Raw genomic sequence first — 24,835 nt, 5'->3', positions numbered from 1 at the left:
ACTGAATTTTGACTGCTAAGCCCCTCTATCTATCTTTCTCTCTCTCTCTCTCTCTCTCTCTCACCTGCTATTCTTATTTTCTGAACTCCACACACAAACACTGCTTAATGATGCGATAAGTCATTTGCGACGATCAAGATCCGCGCTGGACTTTCTCTCTAGACTATTGTGGGATTAAATGTCCAGTTTTTGAACTTATAGAAGTTCAATGGTAGGACTGAAGACATTTAATATTTTCAATTTGTGGTTTTACTGTTTTTGAATTTACTTATAGACATATAGATGTGATATAATCATGAGTGTTTAATAGAATACAGTGGAATAATGATTTTGTGAACTTTATTTTATCCTCTCACCCTCAAAGCTATTGAAGATAGGAATGTGCATGATGTTATCAGAGTCTTTTGTCATTAGAGACTAAAAGTCTGGGGTCAAATCCTGATTGCATTTGTTCCCCCAGTCAAGAAGGAGAACTATATGTAAATGTCTGTTTACTAATAACATTACACCTTTGTCCAACCTGGAATCAACATGTCTGTATGTAAACGTCTGCATTAACATGGCAGAAGGCATGTTGGAGGGACAATCCCACTGCTGCACTCAGCGAATTTTGGAAGAGAACTCACTGAGAAATGACCTTTACGACATCCCACTGGACGACCCAGACTTGACGTTATTTACGGACGGGTGTTGTTTTAAGGGAAATGAAGGACTCCAATCAGGTTTTGCTGTAACACAGAAGATTACAACAACTTTTGACCTGATCGTGGCAGACAGACTCACAAGGCCACAGTCAGCTCAACGAGCAGAAATAGTGGCTGTGACAGCTGCATAAAAAATAGCAAAAGATAAAACTGTGAACATTTACACTGACTCTGTGTATGCTCATGTGGTTGTGCATACAGCCATCAAAGAATGGCAAAGAAATGACTTCATGACTGCTTCAGGGACACCTATCAAACACCATCAAGACATCTTTGATTTGAAAGACGCCTTACTACTGTCTAAAGCAGTAGCTGTGATAAAATGTAAAGGACATTCAAAAAATAATGATTTTGTGTCAGTAGGAAATGATTCAGCAGACAAGGCGGCAAAACAAGCGGCGGGGTACAGCCCAACACTTCAATTGATGGTGAGCGAAGGTGAATTAGGAGACGGACAAGAAATAACTTCAGAAACAATTAAGCTGTGGCAGCAGAAGGCCAGTCCAGAAGAACAGTGTGTGTTGAGTGTGTGGCTGTCAAAATGCGGACAAAAAGATGGAGCAGGTATATGGCGGAAAGAAGGTAAATACATCCCATCGCAGAAACAATTAAAAAATCTAATTTCTGAAGCCCATGGAATATGCCATGTTGGTGTAGCGGAAACATTGAAACGACTACGCAACTGGTGGCATCCTTAAATGAGACAAATTGTTAAAACTGAACTGCAGTGTTTGTAATAAATTTAACAGTATGCCTACATCTAAACCTCCTCCTGGTACTCACGATCCGGAAGTGACTGCTCCGGGACAAGTGATTTCAATGGATTTCACTGACATGATAAAACCAGTGGAAAGATACCGATATTTGTTGGTAATAGTGGATTCCTTTTCCGGGTGGCCTGAAGCATATCAATGCAAATCTGAAACAGCAGAGGTCGTGGTAAAACATTTGATTAATCATTATATACCATCACATGGGTTTCACAGAAAAATTTGATCAGACAATGGGACCCATTTCAAAAACAAACATCTACAAGAAGTAGAAAAAGCATTGGGGCTAAGACATACATTTGGTTCAGTATATCATCCTCAATCCAAAGGACAAGTTGAACGAATGAATAGAAATATTAAAGGAAAATTAAGCTAAAGCACTGGCCTCATCAAATTTGAACTGGCTACAAGCTCTTCCTATTGCATTAATGAATGTGCGAATGTCACTAAACTCAGCCAAAGGCTGGACTCCGTTTGAAGGTCACACAAACAGACGATTTCCGGGTCCTAATGCGCCGCTGGGAGAGTCGCACATTGCAGGACCTCCAGTACTCAAACAGTTAGCATCTATGTTTTCTAAGCTAACAAAAACACAACCAGATGCTCCTTCAGAAATAAATGATTGTGAATATGTGTGGTTAAAAGTGACTAAACAAAAGTGGTCTGGCCCTAGATGGACGGGACCCCACAAGGTGACGGAGAGGACGTCCTGTGCAGTGCGCTTGCATAAAAAGGGGGACACGTGGTACCACATCTCATTTACCAGGCCTGCTGGATCCGCCTCTGGCTCAGCGTTCCCACCACCAGGAACCACCTGACGATTCGACCGGAAAACCACGTCTGCTGTCCGGCTTTCGGGTTGCTCACGGAGGAAGTTATTCAATGGAGATTGAGTCAAGTGCCCTTTTCCGGGCATCATTCCACAAAGATTGAGTCACATTTTGGGAAGATAATCCCGGTGACCAATCCTTGGATCTCTGGCAGTTGACCAGGGTTCTGAAAGAAGCTGACAACGTCCTTTTCATTTAAAAACAAAAAACAAAACTGACAAACGCCCTTTTCATTCAACAAAGAACTTCATCACGAGATGGCTTCAAGGCGGGAACACATCTCCATCTGCTGCTACATCACGACACTCTTTCTCATATTGATTTTTAAGCCAACCTGTTATTTTTGGAAGGCCCTCGATACAACTGTAAACGTAAATACAACACATCGTGTTAAGCGAGGTATTGATTCTCCACACATTCCCTGGATCATATCCTGGACTTATAATGACTCAATTGCTGTGACAGTTGCCCCAAACACGAACACCTCTGTCAAAATTCCCATTAAATCTTTGAAGGGATTTAGAAGTGGGAAGCAGACTAGGGGGGGGGGGGGGGTATTTTGGTGGTATTTGACAGGACATGTTTTGCGGCGAGACTGGAGTGCTTTTATAACCACCCAAAGCGCACGATACTGGCCACCGGGAACGAGCGAGGAGGCTATTTTCTTTAGCAAAAGGGTAACACTGCGTAAAATGGGAGGTCAACTCGAATTGACCTTTGCTCTTCCTGATGGAAATATACGGCCGCCTAATGTAACACCTCCTGTTTTGGGTTATTGTTATGGGCATGGTTCTCCGGACCCCTATTTTCCTATTTTAGTTTGTGTCAATAAGACTATGAGTAAGTTAGAACAACCAAAAATGACTAAATACACGATGGAGACCGGGGTAGAGGCTGTTAGCATACTGATTGATGGTGTAGTTGAGTGGTTCCGTGTTATGACAGGATTGTCCGGCAGCAGTAACAATTGGCTACTGCTGGCGAACGACGCAGCGCGCGCCTCTGGCGAAAATTGTGTGGTATGTGTAGGACCACGACCTTTATTGCAAGTAATCCCTGCTAAAATAGAGGATCACTGTGTAATGGAACTTATGAATAAAACTGTCCCCAATGCCAAATGCTCTCAATGGGATAAGGTGTATCCACTCGTAAATTGGCAGACAACTAAACCAATATTTTCAAACAAAGTTGCGGATGGTCATTTTTCATGTATTAAAATGACAGGTACTGGAGAACAATTGGGAGAACTAAATCACATCACTCACTGCGATAACAGAATATTTTATAAGTTGCCTTTGAATATAAAAGGATATTGTGCTCTCATCACCCTCCTTCTGCCAGTACAAGTCTTCCCCACCTCTGTTGATAACCTTTTACAAATAATTGATAATTGGGAACCAAAATCTCCTCCTTCTTTTCAGAGAACCAAACGGTCGTCTTGGCAAGAGCAGCATGTCCCCACCTATATTGATGTAATTGGAGTATGAAGACATTTAACTCTTTGACTGCCAGACGTTTTCAAAAACGGGTTGTCGCCAGTGCCAGCCGATTTAAGCATTTTGAGTGATATTTCAAGGTCCACAGAAAATGTTGTGTTTGGACTATGGAAACACACATACTACCAAATGAAAGATTGGACTCTCAGCTTTCATCAGAAAAAAAAAGTTTGTTTCTACCTTATTCCGTTCTTCAGTAATCAACAATAGAAAATGGTTACTTTCACCGAAATTCTCTCTTTTGAAACAAAAAACGGAGAAAAAGAGCTTTTTGTGAAACGATGTTATTTCATGCACTCTAGTGAATTGTACACTTCTTTTTGTCCATGAATGATGCCACAAACACCTAAATAGTGCTTTACTTCTGTAAAACGCTTTCACCAACAATGAAAAAGTGTTTTTTGATTGCAAAATACGTTTATTTCCATTCAACAGTGTAACAATTTGACAAAACAATTTCGCAAACTATTTACAAATGTGTGCAACTGTGGTACTACTTACAATCATGTGGATGTTTCAAATACAGTTTTTCCTTTTGTAACACTCTCCTGCGTGCAAGGAGACGCCAGGACTCGCACAACAGTTTACTTTCACTTTCACATTGGTCCGTTTTGCGTGCAAACGTTACACTTTCTTGACGGCCTTTTTTTCCAGGGAATAAAAAGCAAGTAGCAGACTGTACACACTTCCTCCGATGAATATGCATTGAACTCGGGGCACTCTCCGTCGTCCGATCGAACGTCCGCCTGTGCGTGCTCGGTTGCGCTCCGCGTTATGACACCGTCATAGCCGCCGCGTCAGCGGTTCCAATTTCGCCGTCAAGCTCGGATTCACCTTCATCATCATGGATATCAATGTACTATTTTAGCGTTGGTCGATGCCTTTCGTCTTGTAAGTGTAGAGCTGCTTGCAAACGCTCGCCATTGCCCGTTCCCTCCTCCATCTAGCTCCATCTAACGTCTTCTACTGCCGCGTCAATGCTTTCCAACCACGGAGTCACCATCATCTTCATCATCGATGATGATGATCGTCATCAACAATGTGCTTTTTTAGCGATGCTTTTGGTCTTTGAAAAAAACGGCTCTGGCGTTAGCTCCTCGCGACCGGCCGCCATTTTTCCTTTGTTTTCCATTCTGATCTCCTGCTCAACGCTCTAGCTCCGCCTCTACTGACGCCCACCCGATCTTGTCAAAAGAGAGTCATCGCTGCCCTCTAGGGGCCAAAAATAGTCATTAGGCTCAAAAAACCTGCTTAAAAGTTTCAGGAGAGCTCCGCAAGCCTTCCCAGCACCCATTTCAAAAAAAAAAAAAAAAAATGGGAGGACGTCTTTTAACGTCTTTGGCGCTCCTCCGTAGGTTTTTGCAGAACGTCATTTAACGTCTTTGGCAGTAAAAGAGTTAATATTTTCAATTTGTGGTTTTACTGTTTTTGAATTTACTTATAGACATATAGATGTGATATAATCATGAGTGTTTAATAGAATACAGTGGAATAATGATTTTGTGAACTTTATTTTATCCTCTCACCCTCAAAGCTATTGAAGATAGGAATGTGCATGATGTTATCAGAGTCTTTTGTCATTAGAGACTAAAAGTCTGGGGTCAGATCCTGATTGCATTTGTTCCCCCAGTCAAGAAGGGGAACTATATGTAAATGTCTGTTTACTAATAACATTACACCTTTGTCCAACCTGGAATCAACATGTCTGTATGTAAACGTCTGCTTACTAATAACATCACACATTTGTTCACTAGGAGTCGACATGTCTGTCCTTTAATCAACTTAGGAGGGGAAGAAGAAGCTTTTATCTTTTGAGTATAAATGAGTCGATGTTCTGTAAATTGTCACACACTTGGGGGCTCCACACTGCATTCAGATGTGAGTGTCCTGACTGTGTCTTTAGAAGCTTCTAAATAAATTCTTGCAAGAAAACTTCTTCATCAGATCCTGAATACAATTATTTTGGACACGCAAAGATTACACTTAATATAGTAATCAAAATATTCCTTCAAGTACCAAGAGGTGTGCCAGATGAGTACAAATTAGCTGATCAAGTACTCTCAGAATTCGAATATCTAATTTGCTGGTGGTGCACCATTAACAAAAACGTAGATAGAATTAATTATGTACAGTACATTATAATGTCCAAAGGCTTGGAAATTGGACTCAATCTGGTTTTTAGGCTGTACACGGTCAGTTAGCTGCCACATCTTTGATGGCATTCCAAAATCGAATTGCGCTAGATATGTTGCTGGCAGAAAGGGGCGGAGTTTGCTCAATGTTTGAAGATCAGTGTTGCACTTTTATTCCTAACAACACTGCACCAGATGGAAGTTTAACCATTGCAATTGAAGGACTCCGGACACTCAATAAAAAAATGAAAGAGCATTCTGGTGTAGATACTTCGGTATGGGATAATTGGATGGATGTGTTTGGGCGCTATAAAACTTTGGTTTTCTCAATTTTGATATATGTTGCTGTATTTGCAGCTTTGTTAACCACATGCGGGTGTTGCTGTATTCCATGTATTCGTTCCCTTTGCCAAAGAATTATTACCACGGCTATTGAAAAACAGGACGTACAAAATAAGTCTTCTTATATGATGGTTGAGTCTGTTGCTTCTGCATCCGTGCCCGCTGTTGCAACATCCGATGAAGATTCCGCTGGAATGTTTCTGTAAAAATGTTTAAATGTTTATTTTGGGCTCTTTGGAGCCCAATTGAAGGAATGTTAACATTGTTAACATTTTTACTGTTTCAATTTATATTTTAACTGTTTTAAATTTAGTTATAGTTGTGTAGATGTAGGTGTAATTATGTTAACTCAATATAGCTTGATGCATAGTGCCTTTGTTCTCTTTGTCCTCTCTTACCGGGGGAGAGAATAAGGTTCCTGTTTTTTATCTAAAGGAGTATAGCTTGATAAAGTGTAGAAGAGTTTCTTTTCGTCAGTAATCCGGTCTAAAAGTTCAAGGACAAGCTGAGTCCAATTAATTTCCAAAAGCTGAGTAAACAAGGGTATTGCTGTCGGAAGTCTAATCTGATTTTTGCACCTGCAAGGAGTCCGCTAAGGGAGGGAGAAGCCATTTCCTGTAAGCATTGTTTTGAAATGTATATATGTGCTGTGGATCCACTTTAAGGACACACATTTGGACGTCGATTAGACTGCCTTTGAATCTGATCGGATGCAGGAGGAGGAGACGCATGCGCGAGATGCTGTGATTATCGCGAGACCTACAGCGAGACTGGGACACCCCAACATGGCAGCGCCCTGCTGCTAAGATTAACCTAGCTCTATTATGCTAAACTAATTCGAGTTTAACCATCATATATCTTGGCTTTTCTCTTTTCTCTTTCATCCGACAGATTTGGAATACCATCCAACGTGGAGGACCTCGAACGCTTCATTGACGGTTATTTTTACAACTGCGCGATGGAGGACTCTTCCGTCGAGAAACCTTCTAAGAAACCCTCTAAAAAGAGAAAGAATGACTCAGCGACGGACACGGACGACCTAACCACTACGGAGGTCTCGGTCAGTATGCTGGAGTCCATAAATAAGAAATTAGAGGTCCTCTCCCTAATCTGCGAGGAGGTGAAAGGATTTAAGGTAAGTATGGAATTCCTCAGCCAACAAATAAGTGATCTCCAACGCAACAATGCCGAGATACACGCTACACTCGTGACTGTTTCAGCCGAGTTAGAAACCATTAAAAAGGAAAATAAAATGCTAAAAAAAACTATTCTGGATGTTCAATCCCGTAGCATGCAGGATAATTTAATATTCTTAGGTATATCCGAGAACACCTCTGACAATCCAGAGGTTGAGATAAAAAAAATTATGACGACATCGTTAAAAATTCCTCAGGAGACGGTAAATAACATCTCCTTTCACCGGGTACATCGGCTTGGAGCCCGTAGGGGCAACAGACCCCGTCCTATTATCGCCAAATTTGAGCATTTTAAACAGAAAGTATTTGTCAAAAGTAAAGGACGGGAGCTTAAAGGGACCTCATTTGGAATGAATGACCAATTCCCTAGAGAGATTAATGAGCGGCGAAAGGTACTGTTTCCTATAATGAAACAAAATAGGCAGGAGGGTAAACGGACTATGATGGTCGTTGATAAACTATACATCGATGGCCAACTATTCCGGAACCCCAACTCCACTTCCTGGCTGTTCTAATTAGCATCGATGGAACTAAACTTTGTTTGATTATTAGATGTATACATATACATATAATGTATATGTGGTTATAAAACCTAAAATATGAATACTCATTATGTTTACGCTATATTATAAATATAATAATAATACATAACTATATCTAAAAGTAGATTTAAAAAAAAAAAAAATCTCGCTTGGGTTACCAGTTACTGGTGTATTATAATGTTTAACTCCCCACTAACTTCCTTCACTTTCACATCCCTACCCGTTTTTTCACTGTTATATTTACTTACACATTTCCTTATATTTTACACAAATTATATAAATCACCTAACTACTTTGATTCTATCCTATAACATGCCAGTATTGACAAATGGCCTATGCAGATATTTACACAGGACTGAGCCTATATTGTTTGTATGCATAAATTAGTTCTGGTTTCCTGGAATGTTTGTGGCGCTCGCTCACAGGCAAAAAGAATAAAAACTTTAGACCATCTCTTAAAATTAAAAGCAGATATTTGCCTCCTGCAAGAAACCCACCAACAAAAATCTGAAGAAAAATTACTTATTGATAAGAATTTTAGCCAAGCATACTCTGCCCCTTATAACAGCAGACAAAGAGGAGTCTGTATACTCATACATAAGAATTTACTCTTTACTCTAAATAATATAATAACAGACCCAGAGGGCCGATACATTATTATTCAGGTAACTATATTTAATAAAATATATACATTTGGCAATTTATATGCCCCTAATAATGATGATCCGGCCTTTTTCCATGAATTTTTCTCTCAGCTGTTTGATTTAGCAGCGAACTCTACTATTATTATTGGAGGAGACTTTAACACAGTCTTAAATCCATTAATAGACCGTTCTAATAACACAACATGTATAAGGCGATTACAATCTACTAAAGTAATAGGGGAATATATGGATGATTTTGGCCTCGTCAACAGCTGGAGACTTAAAAACCCAAATAAGAAGGAATTTACCTTCTTTTCCGCTGTACACCGGTCTTTTTCAAGAATTGATTATTTTCTTACAAATAACTCTATTGCTGATAAAACTGTTACAAAAATACATCCTATTATTATTAGCGACCATGCACCAGTCTCACTTTCCCTACAAGTTGATTATACCTTTAAACCACCACCAACATGGCGTTTTAACATCTCACTGCTAAACGATGCAGAGTTTGATAAAATTATAAGGATAGAGTGGGCAGACTTTTTGGAAATAAATGACTCTCCAGGCCTATCGCCATCTCTTCTCTGGGAAGCTGGGAAAGCAGTAATTAGAGGTAAAATTATATCATATTCATCTTATAAAAAGAAACAGGATCAAAAATTTGAAAATGACTTGGAAGATAAAATTGAACAACTGACGGATGAGTACGCAATAAACCCAAATGACCAAATATGGACTGACTTACAAAATACAAAAATACAGTTAGACGATATGCTAACTAAAAAGACAGAGTTTATAATACAACAATTGAGATACAACAACTTTGAATATAATAACAAATCAGGTAAATTTCTTGCAAACCAACTTCAACGCAATCGGGAAAAATCTCTTATAATGGCTATTAAAGGGACAACTGGTGAATGTACACAATCACCAGAAGAAATTAATCAAATTTTTTATAACTATTATCGCAACCTATACTCAGAAACTAACAAACCTAACCCTGAGCATATTGAGGCATTCCTCAGTAGCTTAAATATGCCTCAGTTAACTACTGAATATAAAGATATGTTAGAAGCGCCACTTACTATAAACGAGTTGTACAGTGCTCTAGATAGTATGCCTAATGGCAAGGCACCTGGCCCAGATGGTTATCCGGCTATATTTTTTAAGCACTACTGGTTAATGCTTGCTCCGCTATTCTTAAGAGTAGTAACAGAAATTAAAACTAATGGTTACATACGTCCACACATGAATACAGCAGCAATTAAACTTTTATTAAAGCCAGAAAAAGACCCCACCCTTCCATCAAGTTACCGTCCGATTTCACTAATTAACACTGATATCAAAATTATTACTAAGGCTTTCACATCTAGACTAGAAACAGTAATCTCGACAATTATTCATAGCGACCAAACAGGCTTTATTAAAGATCGTCACTCTACTAATAACATTAGGAGGCTCTTTAACCTTATTAGCATGTCACAGCGGCATGATAAGAAGGCAGTTATTATATCGTTGGATGCAGAAAAAGCTTTCGACAAAGTTAACTGGTCCTTCCTCTTTGCTGTTTTAAATAAATTTGGCTTTGGGAAATCATTTATCCACTGGGTGTCAGTATTATATGATTCTCCCAAAGCTACAGTTACTACTAACGGGATTATATCTAAGAGCTTTAATTTACAGAGAGGCACAAGACAGGGATGCCCACTATCCCCTTTATTATTTGCAATATTTATCGAGCCACTTGCAATAGCCATACGCCAGGAAAGAAGGATTCAAGGAATTCACTCTGGGGTAACAGAACATAAAATTAATCTGTATGCCGATGATATTTTACTTTATTTAGAAAACACGGCGATTTCGTTAGGGGAAGTATTTAACTTAATAACTAAATTCTCACAGTTGTCAGATTATTCTATTAACTGGACAAAATCAACACTTCTACCTATTACAGAAAATTCATGGAACCCTGCAAGCCAGGACCCACATTACTCATTTCCTATAGGTAATTTAAAATACTTAGGCATAAAAATCTCACCTAAATTAACTGATTTAATTCATTTAAACTTTTCTCCACTTCTGGATAACATTCATAGTGACTTGGAACGCTGGAATAATCTTCCTATTTCTTTAATAGGACGAATAGCCACCGTTAAAATGAAAGTTTTACCTAAAATAAACTATTTTTTCTCAATGATTCCATTTAAACCTACGGCTAACTGGTTCCAGTTGTTGGACTCAGCCGTTACAAAATTTTACTGGAAAAAAAAAAGAAGCAAAGATTAGTCTATCTACTCTTCAGAAAAGTAAATCCAAAGGTGGTCTAGAGGCACCAAATTTTATGTACTACTATATAGCTAACCAGCTACAATATATCGTTCTATGGGCACAACCCAACAGAGATACTAACTGTTGGCTGGAACTAGAACAGAAGGATTGTAATAACCTCAGACTTCTAGATTTACTCTTTATTACAACATCGATTAAGCGACATAATTGTTTTAAAAACCCAATGATTTCCGCCACCCTGACTGCTTGGTGGAAGGCATTAGAAATTACAAAAGCCCAAGTGGAGCCCTGTGGGCTTTCTCCCCTATGGCATAACCCTGACTTTCGAATTAACAACCAAACGTTTTATTTAGGTGTGTGGGAGCAGAAAGGAATCACACATCTCCACCATCTCTTCTCAGATAATATGTTTATATCATATACATCTTTGCTCCAAAAATACAAAATAACAAACGGAAATTTTTTACATTATCTGCAAGTTAAAAATATGACAAATTCCAACACTTCAGGGTACGCTCCAACCGCCTGGCTTAGCTAAAGATATTACCAAGCTTTCTCCGACAACAACAACAAAAACTTTCAAAAATATATAAGTTACTTTCATATACGGATAAAATGTCTTTACCCATCTTAAAATGGGAGACAGACTTGTCTATAGCTCCGGAATCTGACTTTTGGATTCAAGTTTGTGAAAATGCATTTAAAATGACAAAACACACAAATTTACAACTTATCCAATACAAAATTATCCATAGAACATACATTACTCAATATATGATGAAGAAAATGGGTCTCTCCGACTCCGACATTTGTCTCCAGTGTTTACAAAACACTACAGACACTTATTTTCATGCTTTATGGTTATGCACTCCGGTTATGTATTTCTGGACTAAAGTCTTAGAAAAACTTTCCGCTATCTTGGACTATAGGATACCTTTATCTCCAAACTTGTGTTTGCTAGGTGACCTAACAACAACTGACCTACCACATAAACAATTTCAATCTACACTTGTAGCCCTTACTATCGCAAAAAAAACAATTCTTGTTAACTGGAAAAATAAACAAACTCTGAATATCGACCAATGGTCTAACCTCCTCATAAATCACATTTTAATGGAAAAAATATCGGCCTCAAATAAAAAACAAATATCAAAATTCATAGAAATATGGTCTACGTATATAGAATATTTTAACCTAATTCTGGTTATTTAATTCTGCCTATTAGCGAGAGCCACCACATCGTGATAACTTACATTGATGTCTCTGCATTTGACAGTTTGTAACTAATGGTTGTATTTTTATAGTCAGGAACCCAGTTGCTGCCAACAGGATCGAGCAGATTCACCTCCAATGGGCACTAAGGGCTAATATTCGGATTCACTGCATGCCAGGGGACTAACTCTACAGGTGCTGTCCCCCCTGGCTGGGCGTGGGCGGGTCTGCCCCTCTGTTGGCTGCTGAGTGGCGGCTGCGTCTTGGTCGTTCCCTGGGTCTCGTGGGGGGTGCTGTGTTGCGGGGCTCTCCCTGGTGTCCGGGGCGGCGCCGCCCCGGCGCGGTCCGTCGCTCTGGGTCCGGCGACGCGGGTCGGGGCCTGTTTGGCCGCCGGGGTGCCCCGTGGTTCCCTCTCCCCTCCCCCTTCCTCCCCCTTGCTTCCTCTCCCTCTTCGCCTCTCCCCGCCCGTCCTCCGCCTCCCTGCCCCTTCTCCCTCGTCGCCCTTCCTCCTCCTCTCCCTCTCTCTCTGCGGCCCTGCCGCTGCCTCCTGCCCTTCCTGTCGTCTCCTTCCCCCGTCCCCTCCCCCTCCCCTGTCCGCCCTCCTCCCCCTCCCCATCCGGTTCCATCCGTGGCCCGGGTCTCGGCGCTCCGGGGGCCGGGGGAGTGGGCGGGGTTGGTGTTGTGCCCGCCCCGCTCCGGTGGGCCTCCGGGCACTTCGGGCGGGACCCGGTATCCGGGGGGCGAGCCCCGCCGGGGTCCCGGTGGGTTGGGGGGGGCCCAGCTGGTCACTCCTCTTAACTCACTGCACTAGTTTTGCACAATACATTTTAGGGCACATAACACACTTTGGGGGGGAGTGGGGTGGGGTGGAGACACCGTCTCCGCCCTGCAGCTCCCCTCCAAATTTTAATGCACCACACAACTGGGGGGGGGGGGCATCGGTTGGGGCAGACCGCAGTATGGAGCAGTGCTGCGGTCGCCTGTCCGTGTGCAACCCCATTAATTTCTTTTAATGCACCACATACGCTCATTGACATGCCTGAGGGGCGGGTGGATCGGAGCAGGGGGGGATATCATTTCCCTCTGCTCCGGTTCACCTGCCCCCAATTTTAATGCACCACACACACACACTTATGTATATACACTGGGTGGGGTCACACTCACGGTTTAGGGGTAGAGTTCGCCAGTCGGCGAGCTGGCGAACTTAGTAACAGGGTTAGTTTTTCACTTAGAACGTTGGGGTGACGACCGGGGCATCTCCCCGCTGGGCCTGGGGTTCGGGGATGCCGCCCGTCCTTCGGTGCCCCCATCTCCCCTTCTGCCCCTGGTGTTCCGTCCCTCCGCGTGGTGGGGTGGGCGCGGGTGCCCTCTCCGCTCCGCTGCCCGGCCCCCTCTTCGGCGCAGATGCCTGGGTGCGGTGTGTCCCCGGGGTCTGGGGTCGGGGGCTGGGGGGCTGTCGGTTGGTGGTGGTGGGGGTGCCGGGTTGGGGGGTGCTGGGGTGGGGAGGGTGTCTGGGGATTTGGGGACCTGGGGGCGGTTGGGGCTGGGTTGGGGTGGGTGGCGGGGGTGGGGGGGGTGTCGTGGGGGGAGCGGGGGTTTGTGGGCCGGTGAGGTGCCTGGTGGGCCTGCAGTTCCCCGTCCTGCTGCGTTGGGTTGGGGGCGCGGGCCGCGTTGGGGTGGGGGGCGCTCCTGCTCCGGGGTTTGCTCTCCGGCCGGTGGCCCCTGCGGGGCCCGGGGGTCGTCCTTTGGCGCGGCCGCGGCCTGGGGGGCCCTGAGGTGTTGCGCTTGCTCTGTCCTGGCGGGGGTCGACGGCTCCCCTCTTTGGTGGAGATTTTCATGCATGCTAGATTCACCACACCAGCATCTATCGAGACTCAGACACAATTTGTTTCTCCCTCAGGTCATTGATTCGGTGGAGGCTGGTGTCTGTGGATCTCACTCTGCTTCGTCTGTCCTTTCTACCTTTCCTCAGTTTCTCCTTTGGGCCCTTGAGGTTTCCCTGATTTGTTGGAGTTTAGATGTCTCTGGGGTTGGTGAAGGTTAGTGGCCCGGTGGGTGGTGTCTGGTCGGTGCTGGGCTTCGCTTTTCTTTCTTTTCTTTGGTCCCTCTTCGGGTCTCCTGGCGGCCCCACGACTCTGGCTGGATTTTGAAGTGTTCGGTTTAGGTGAACGGTATGGGAATTCTTATTTTTTTTTCTTTCTCACGCACGCACGCACGCACACACACACGCACGCATACACACACGCACAAACACACACACAAAAAAAAAATAAAAAAGGGAGAACAATGATGATGACATGTCAAATGATCAATACTGAGATCTCCCGAAAAAAAAAATAAAAAAATAAAAATAAAAAATAAAAAAATAGACTGCCTTTGAAAAGTAGTTGTAGCCGCTAGTACCATTAGCACGCTAACATTGTAGATGCCCTAAACACTGGCAACAGGCACCGTGCAATACAATGTCAGCATAATTTAATCTTCTTTTAGTGCCCTTAATTGGCAATCGAACGTGATTTCTGAACTAAGTTGTTTTGTTGACTTTTCTCGCAATAGTTTATGCCGGCAATAAGAACGGCAGGCAACGGCAACATTCCGAAGGACAAATCAAGTCATCTGTTGCGCCGCGACTGGCAAAACGCTCCCAGGAAAAACTTCAAAATAAAAGCTTTTTGGCATTGCGCTCCACATATTACTTTACATGGGAAGGTTTATTTTGAAGTTGGCCTTTTTTCTGCATTGGCGGTGTTTTGCCAGATGTGTCCAATATTCCCCACATGTAAACTGTTTACTTTGCTGGATTTGTCATTGCGCGGGTGGCTCTTACGCCGGAAATCCGGCACCCACAGTATACTAATCTGTACCCACAGTTCATTTATCCGTACCTACAGTTTAGCACGTCAATAAGAAACAGAACACAGAAGAAGAAACGGTATTGTGACATCATGTTGGAAAGGATACTGTTTAATGACCCCCCTGTGCTAAAATTCCCATAAAGTGAATAAAAGAAGAAATACCAGATGATTCTTTGAGTATACCACACCGACCAAAACCGATTGCTCGTGCAACAAAGATAGCTGCTAATGCTAACATGTAATGTGTAGCGCACATGAGCTGTGAAGCACTTTACTGCAGAATCTGTATCAAACTCGTGCATGGTGCGCGTGTGAGTATGTGCACTCGAATAAACTCTAAGGGTTTTTTCTTTTTCTTTCCAGTTTTCTTGGAGTCTGAGCTGGAGTTTGCACTGTGCTTAAAACCGGCCACTTTTTTTTTTTTGCAACCTTCAGTGTTGGGGAAGTTAATTTTCAACGCAAATTACTTCAAAGTTCAGACCTTCCAAAATGAACTACCGGTAGTTCATAGTTCATAATTCAAGCCTTTTGCTTTTATTCTCCCTTTATTTTCAGTCTTAAGCATTCCATTGCCCTTATCGCTTCATCATATTTATTTTATCTCATGTTCTCAAGTCTTGGAACTTAATGGGCTAACCTGGGACATCAGGGATAGTATTTTGTCCCATGATATGTGGAAATGTGTGAAAATTTAAATTGGTACGAGAGTAATAATAGCAATAAAAAAAAATAAAAATAAACGACTGTTCCTGAGCGTGTTGGCCTCTTAGGGGCAGTGTGGTGCCGTGCATGGATGACGTACACACTTTTTTCGATTTTTATTGTTGTAACGCCACATTACTCTTCCGGTGTCAACTTGCGTGACCTGCACTACGTAGCACATTGAACTGATTGACGCAATTCTGACCTGTGCTCATACATATACAGGGGTCCTACGATGTCCACGAAACCTGAATCCGTACATAGGTCAGAACACTTAATTTCCTACTACTAACCGACATGAACGTGATACTAAAACTAGGGGTGTTTAAAAAAATCGATACGGCAATATATCGTGATCTTACAGTGCACAATTCTCGAATCGATTCTATATGCGGCCAAATCTAATTTTAAACATCAATTTTTGATGGAAATATTCAACAAAACGTCTTACTTAGGGTTAGGGATCACACTTTAAGCATGGAAGAATGTTCTATTAATGGAACATTAAACCTTGATATTTTATTTCAGGACTGTTCAAACATGAAACAGATCATCAGTTATAAGCCTGAAGTTTCAGATAAATAAATACATTTTCATACAAATCTTACAGTGTACATGTACAAGTTTACTGATTAGTATTTTCTAAATTTAAGTTTAAAAAAAATTGCGCAATAATCAATTTATAATTTTTTTCCGTGATTGATCGGTATCAAATCGAATCGTGACCTATTAATCGTGATACGGATCGAATCGCCAGGTAGTACGCAATTCACACCCCTACTAAACACATACAGTAAATGTTTGTTTGTAAAGCATTTCTAGGCCATATATAAAAAAAATAAAAAATCTAATTAAAAACTTTAAGTATAGCAATAACAAAACATGCTTTCTTGTGCCATTTGATGACGTATTCTTAAGTAAATTAGTTCATTGTGCTGCATTTGTAACCTTGAAATGTCTTATTCACTTATGAAACCACTATAAACCAATTTTATGTGTCAGTGTGTATAAGATAGGTGTCTGTATGGTGCATGTGAATTGGGGCGCAGTGTTTTGATCTTAAACCACAGATGTGAAACTGAAGGTGGAATCAAAGACAAGTCATGAAAGTTTATTTATTTATTTTAATTATTTTTAGTTAATGTAGAGATCAGTACATAATTTGAACCTCCTTAGAAGATGTGAAGAATCTGGACTCCAGGCTCTTCGAGCATGACACTCCAGCCATTTGTATTTCTACCTATGTGTCAAACATGCATTGTAATGTTTGAAATGACCTGACAAACATGCTTGGTCTCAGAGTGATTGTTCACAGCTTTAAAATCACATGGATGTGTTTGTAATAAACTTTCCTGCAAGGAATTTCAGGTCTGTTAAGCATGTGCTATACCTTAAAAAAACACAATGAATTTTAATGTATGACTTAATGAGCAGCCGTTGGCTGGTTGATTTGGACTGCAGCAAGTATTCCCTTCTTTGATCCATAGCACAAAATGTCAATTTTTCCAAATGTAATACCTTCACAATTTATTTATATTGTAGGTTGTGCTGATCACCCCCAATCTGTCTAGTAGTCAATGGTCACAGATCTGTTCTCTGTGTGTTCCGGTTACATTTGTAATAATCCTTTGTGTGACTTTGAATATCTGTCACTCCCTGACTGGCGCGTGCTGTCTTTGGCTGAAGTGCGCAGCTGACATGAGCTCACACCATGCCCTTTTTTTTACCCTGCGGAGCCAAGCTACATTTAAACTCTTTCACCGCGGACATGCACAAACATCTAGTGGTCCTACATATCCACAAAATGTCTCATAAGAGGCATTTTTTTGGGGTCCAATGCGCTTGAGTCTCGTGCTGCACGACTGGCCATCTTGTCTTGTTCCGTCTTATGGGTAGTCATGTGACTGTCACGTGACTAATAGACAGGCTTGGGATAACTTACATTGATGTTTCTGCATTTGGCAATTTATTATTATATTATATTATTAGTATGGGATTTTTTTTAATGGGCTTTAGGTGAACTGATGAATACACACACGCACGCACACACACACGCACGTACACATACTCACCCACATACAAAAATAAAAAATAAAAAAATATATATATATATATGTGTGTGTATATATATATATATATATATATATATTTATTTTTATTTTTTTTTAATTTAAAAAGAGAAATTTTTTTTTTATTTTTTTTAAAAGGAGAGCAATGATGATGTCAAATCGAAGGAAAAAAAAGAAAAAGAAATAAAAAATAGACAGGCTTGGGGAGTAACGGAATACATGTACCGCCGTTACGTAACTAGATTGCAATTTTTTTAAACTGTATTCCATTACAGTTACAGGAAAAAACATGTAATCAGATTACAGGTACATTCATTAAAATCTATCCATCTATCTATCTATCTATAAAAACTGTGAGGTGTGGTTGCTTTCAGTGGCAGTTCGAAAACAGCATATGGCCTTCAATCAATCAATCAATCAATAGCCTACATGCTTTTTAATTACACAAGGATTTTTGCTATTTGTAGGCTGCCTGGGTCCCTATCACCCGCAAATAGCAAGGGCATATTGTATAGAATATATATTGTGGTGATATTTATTTTTATTTTGTTTTCATGAGCATACTCAATATTGGAGTAATCCAAAAGTAATCCAGTTACAGCACTTTAATATTATGGTACTTGGATTATGTTACTAACTAATTTTTTTAGCAGGTAACTTGTAATTGTAATGGATTACATTTTAAAAGTAACCCTCACAACCCTGCTAATAGAAGACTATTATTAATTTTAAATTGCTATACTAATACTAATTTAGAAGCACAACTACAAATTCTTGTCCTATCCAAAATTATTTTTAATATCATATTAGATACATATGCACTGCAGGTTTTTTTTCTTCTCAATGACAGTATTGAAAGTGACGCCGTTGCCATTTTTAGACACCCCGGGATACCGTAACATCATAATACCATCCAACCCTAGTACCTTACCTAGTACCTAACTGACCCTTTAAATTTATTACAAAATTAGTAATAGGGAATCATCAGCTTTATACTGATACAGTACTTGTATGCCAGGGATTCAACGTATGGATATCTACGACAATGGGAAGGTAATGAAGGACTTTGTTTACATAGTGAACTTTCTACCAGAACAAAAACATTTAACCTTATGCTCCCAAGAGTGAATGTTTGTTTGTTAGATAAAGACAGAAGTAGACATTCCAAACAGAGTCTTGTCACACTGTGTTTGACCTTCCAGACTGTGGATTGCAACCAGAAAAGCCAACTCTATAGTCTTGATTCTAAACAGTATTTCAACAACTTGGTATCCCACTGTGGTGTACAAAGGAGATAAACAGTCACATAATTAGCAAGCCACTACAATTGCTTTGTATGAGTCACAATAAATTGGGGATTCCGTTATAAAACAGATGGCTTGAGAATCAGGCAGAGACATTAAGTCCATCAAGAAGGAACAATAAGTAAAAAGTAAATAAAAAATGGATTTTGCTATGGTATTGTAATGCACTTAATAGAATAATAAATCCAATAATAAATCCATGACCATACGCTTGTATTAGTTTTTCCCTAGGTTTGGTCAGTGAATGGTACTCGTGGCTCACTCCATGGGGCACTGCTAATACACTGTCTGTGCCTGTGGGTCAAAGCAACACAGTGTGTCAGACATCCATCAGCTGTGATTGTAACTAACCTGTTACTGGAGTAAAGCAGAGTTCAAGAAAGGAGATCCTTTGTCGTGTGATTATGTCTACCCTCGCACTGGAAGGTAAAGCACAACAGTATGGTATGGTATGGACATTTTTATAAGATGAAATTCAACAACAAAAAATCCTTAGTTCCCTTGAAGCAATGTGCACACTTTCATGGCCACCGGAGGGGCCATCCTCAGCTGCCGCTGGCCATGCAAACTTCTCCTGAGCCAATGGCTGGTGGTGCACGTGGAAAATCTGGCTCTGGGCTCAATTTCCCGTGTCAAGCCATCACCTTCGCTCAGTCCAGCGCGCCATCAGCGCATGTTTGCATCATCACAACAATGTGTTGATTCGGTGACTAAAGTCTGGAACTGAAACTGAAAGATGCGCTTTTGGGCACATTTCGGCTGAAAATGTTCATCCGAACAGACTAAGCATATTTGACATTCATATCTGTGTGTTATGAGACCCTAAGACACTACAGTATTTTACAATTATAGACAAGAAGACAAGAAATATTTTTTTTGGGGTGGTGGTGGAACAACTATGCCAATTTTCCTTTCTGTGTTTTATAACTTTGTAGTGTAGTTTTTTATGAATGAATATGGAAACCATTTTATAGCACATAACATGGCCGTCGACAGAACAGTATGTGACCAGCCACATTGATCTTAATGGAGACCATGGAAAGCAATTTCCAGTTTTATTTCAGTCTGTTTTTCTTTACTTCTTTGGTGATGTTGTGTATGCACACAATACATTTTTCTCAACAGAGGCATGACATATCTGTGAAGAATTTTGCCTAAACAACATGTGCAAGAAACCGGTATCGGGCTTTTCCATCTGTGACTGAAAAGCAATTCAGCTTTTCCTTTTTTTTGGGGAGAGCTCAGTATTGATCATTTGACATGTCATCATCATTGTTCTCCCTTTTTTTTTTTTTGTATGTGTGTTTGTGCGTGTGTGTGTGTGTGCGTGTGTGCGTGCGTGCGTGTAAAAAAAAAAAAAAGAATTCCCATACCGTTCACCTAAACCGAACACTTCAAAATCCAACCAGAGTCGTGGGGTCGCCAGGAGACCCGAAGAGGGACCAAAGAAAAGAAAGAAAAGCGAAGCCCAGCACCGACCAGACACCACCCACCGGGCCACTAACCAGAGCCCTTCACCAACCCCAGAGACATCTAAATTCCAACAAATCAGGGAGACCTCAAGGGCCCAAAGGAGAAACTGAGGAAAGGTAGAAAGGACAGACGAAGCAGAGTGAGATCCACAGACACCAGCCTCCACAAAATCAATGACCCGAGGGAGAAACAAACTGTGTCTGAGTTTCGATAGATGCTGGTGTGGTGGATCTAGCATGCATGAAAATCTCCACCAAAGAGGGGAGCCGTCGACCCCCGCCTGGACAGAGCAAGCGCAACACCTCAGGGCCCCCCAGGCCGCGGCAGCGCCAAAGGACGACCCCCGGGCACCGCAGGGACCACCGGCCGGAGAGCAAACCCAGGAGCAGGAGCGCCCCCCACCCCAACGCGGCCCGCGCCCCCAACCCAACGCAGCAGGACGGAGCACTGCAGGCCCACCAGGCACCCCACCGGCCCACAAGCCCCACGACCCCCCCCCCACCCCGCCATCCACCCCAACCCAGCCCCAACCGCCCCCAGGTCCCCAAATCCCCAGACACCCCCCCCACCCCAGCACCCCCACCCCGGCTAAACTAACCCTGTTACTGAGTTTGCCAGTTTGTCGACTGGAACTCTACCCCTAAACCGTGAGTGTGACCCCACCAAGTGTATATACATAAGTGTGTGTGTGTGGTGCATTAAAATTGGGAGCAGGTGAACCGGAGCAGAGGGAAATGATATCCCCCTCTGCTCCGATCCACCCGCCTCCCAGGCATGTCAATGAGCGTATGTGGTGCATTAAAAGAAATTAATGGGGGGGGGCTGCCCCAACCGATGCAGGGATGACGGTGTCTCCACCCTACCCCACTCCCCCCCAAAGTGTGTTATGTGCCCTAAAATGTATTGTGCAAAACTAGTGCAGTGAGTTAAGAGGAGCGACCAGCTGGGCCCCCCCCCAACCGGGCGGGAGGGGGGGGTGGGGGGGCGCATCCGCCCACCTATCCCGCACCCACCCCACCGGGACCCCGGCGGGGCTCGCCCCCCGGATACCGGGGCCCGCCCGAAGTGCCCGGAGGTCCACCGGAGCGGGGCGGGCACAACACCGATCCCGCCCACTCTCTCCCCTGGAGCGCCGAGACCCGGGCCACGGATGGAACCCCCGGCCTAGGGGAGGGGGAGGAGGGCGGACAGGGGAGGGGACGGGGGAAGGAGACGACAGGAAGGGCAGGAGGCAGCGGCAGGGCCGCAGAGAGAGGGGGAGAGGAGCAGGAAGGGCGACGAGGGAGAAGGGACAGGGAGGCGGAGGACGGGCAGGGAGAGGCGAAGAGGGAGAGGAAGCAAGGGGGAGGAAGGGGGAGGGGAGAGGGAACCACGGGGCACCCCGGCGGCCAAACAGGCCCCGACCCGCGTCGCCGGGCCCAGAGCGACGGACCGCGCCGGGGCGGCGCCGCCCCGAACACCAGGGAGAGCCCTGCAACACAGCACCCCCCACGAGACCCAGGGAACGACCAAGACGCAGCCACCACCCAGCAGCCAACAGAGGGGCAGACCCGCCCACGCCCAGCCAGGGGGGGACAGCACCTGTAGAGTTAGTCCCCTGGCATGCAGTGAATCCGAATATTAGCCCTTAGTGCCCATTGGAGGTGAATCTGCTCGATCCTGTTGGCAGCAACTGGGTTCCTGACTATAAAAATACAACCATTAGTTACAAACTGTCAAATGCAGAGACATCAATGTAAGTTATCACAATGTGGTGGCTCTCGCTAACAGGCAGAATTAAATAACCATATTTCTATGAATTTTGATATATATTTTTTTTGAGGCCGATATTTTTTCCATTAAAATGTGATTTATGAGGAGGTTAGACCATTGGTCGATATTCAGAGTTAGTTTATTTTTCCAGTTAACAAGAATTGTTTTTGAAATTGTTTATGTGGTAGGTCAGTTGTTGTTAGGTCACCTAGCAAGCACAAGTTTGGAGATAAATGTATCCAATTCAGCTTTTCCAACAACAAGCAAAGGGTCACACACTTCAATTTCATGTCAATATACTGAATGAAAAATACATTATGCTCCAATTTACTTCATAATGATCCTGAAATGTGCAGCACAGTGTGAAATAGTGCAACAATTTGGTTGGATAGAGTGCCAGGTTGAAGTAATCTTGTACAGTGGTACCTCGGAGTTTGAACATAATTCATTCCTGCGAAGTGTTCAAAGTCTGAATTGTTAAACCTCCGAAACATTTTTTCCCATAGGAAATAATGTAAATGCAATTAATCCGTTCCCAAGCTCCAGAAACAGAAAAGTCCTATTTTAATTTCTATTTATGTTTTTTACATTTACAGCACAGTACAGTATTTAAACAATAAAAATACCTTACCTTACCTGTTGTGGCGTGATGGCATCAGTGGATGATAAATGCTATGTTAATGCTAGCTTTAGTTCAGTGGTGAGTTTGTGTATTTTACATTGGGCGTAGTGTTAGACTACTAAGCAGTCCTTGCGTGCGTTGTTTGACGTCAGGCACGGTGTTGAACAGCTAAGGGGGGTCCTTGTACCAGTATTTACAGAAGTAGTCACAGTAGTTACAACTATTTTCACTGTGGTTCGTAGCACTGTATGTTTTTCTTTGCTGCCACTGACACTGTTGTCTTTCTTTGGGCCCATGGCGAAGAAAATTGTTGTGGAAAAATCCAAATGTACTTGCAAGTAAGGAGCACCTCTGGGAGTATTCACGATCTGACTGGAAATGAGCAGTGCATCGTCTCAACTACCGCAATGTGAGCATTCGGCATTGCTCGGTTACCCGTTTTCAAAGTATGTTCGATTTAGCTTGCTTTGCTTGGGTGTTCGAACTCCGAAAATGAGTTCAAACTCCGAGACATTTTTTACTCAGATTTTTTGGTTGAAGTCCGAATTGTACGAGTTCCGAGACGACTAGAGTTTAGATAGAACAACAGTATTTGAGACAAAAATCTAGAAAAAGATTCTACCAAAACTAATGAGCAGAGTGATGTTCACAGTTAACAAATTCAATATTATTATGTATTCCAATATGTTGTATTGTAAATTTCAATTAGAAAGGTTTCCACTGCACCTGTAAGATGCTTGAAATGACATGAAATGGGATGTTCCTGTCACACTCACGGGTGGCAGCACCGTGGGAACCACTGATTCCTGCTCTGACATGCATTCCTGTCCAGCACACACACGACTAAAACACATACGCACACACACTGCCTACCCGCCCACCTGGTTGGATGGCCCCATAACAGCTCCAATTACCAGACACTGACAGACAGACAGATTAGGTCTCAACGAGACTGCACAGACAGACAGTCCGCAAGTGGAGGCAGGATGAAGGAGCAGTCAGGAGGAGGTGAAAACATCACACATGTGGTGGTGAAAAGTTTGAGAGAAGGATGAGAACAGATTTCAGGAGGGAATTCTGTTATCAATTAGTGTTTAAATGAAGTCATCTATAGTAGGTAGGTGAAGATTAGGGCTGTCAGGCGATTTTATTTTTCTAAGTTTTCATACTCTTGTTAAGATAAAAAGTGGGGGGGAAATGTTAAATAGAAATATGGCTGCATCTTTTAGTCATTGATACAGTAATTGCATAATAATTCATAAAATTGAGTTGATATTAAAAAGATGTACTGTAAAAAAAACGAGTGTGATATTGATTTGTGTTGGGTCATATGTCTGCCACTAGATGGCATAATTGCATTTGTAATTGACATTTCTGTTCATATTAAGCGCTATCTAATGTTTAACATAAAGTAACTTATGAAATTATGCAAATTTTTAAAATTGTAAAATAAAACTTGACCCCAGTCTCCAACTCTCCACAAATGTATGTTATTATTAGGGATGCACCAAAATTATTATTTTTTGGCCGAAACCGAAAATGAGAAATGCTTGGCCGAAAAACGAAACACCGGAGAAAAAAAATAATGCCAATTCTTTATTATCATTGCATTTATTAAATTAAATTAAAATTATATTATTATAAAATATGTAGGCCTATTTAGCACGGACATTTTAACAAAGCACAATATAAATTGAAATGTGTCCACACCACAGACATCAGAGACATGTTGGCGAATGGTACATTAAACACCAAACGCGGGGGTGAGCAACTGAGCATTTTCTGGCAGTGCAATTGCACTTTATAGTCAATGTACAGTACTTCGCACCGGCGGGCACGGATGCGTGCGGTGCGGATGACGCATTTGTAGGCTATTTGGAGTGGGACACGGTGCG

The 24,835-nt window shown here is 42.3% G+C and overlaps 1 protein-coding gene across 1 annotated transcript; it reads left to right on the top strand.

Annotated features, from left to right (window-relative positions):
* The first annotated feature begins 559 nt into the window (after nucleotides 1–559).
* Nucleotides 560–1,361, top strand: LOC144057656 (ribonuclease H-like). Its single transcript, XM_077575480.1, is given in 2 exon segments — nucleotides 560–1,132; nucleotides 1,335–1,361. Coding segments are annotated over 2 exon segments (600 nt in total).
* The last annotated feature ends 23,474 nt before the right edge of the window (nucleotides 1,362–24,835 follow it).

This window comes from Vanacampus margaritifer, chromosome 9, assembly GCF_051991255.1.
Source record: "Vanacampus margaritifer isolate UIUO_Vmar chromosome 9, RoL_Vmar_1.0, whole genome shotgun sequence".
In the NCBI taxonomy this organism is placed as follows: Eukaryota; Metazoa; Chordata; class Actinopteri; order Syngnathiformes; family Syngnathidae; genus Vanacampus; species Vanacampus margaritifer.
Note: the sequence above shows the minus strand (reverse complement) of the source record. Positions and strands in the feature narration are given on the sequence as shown.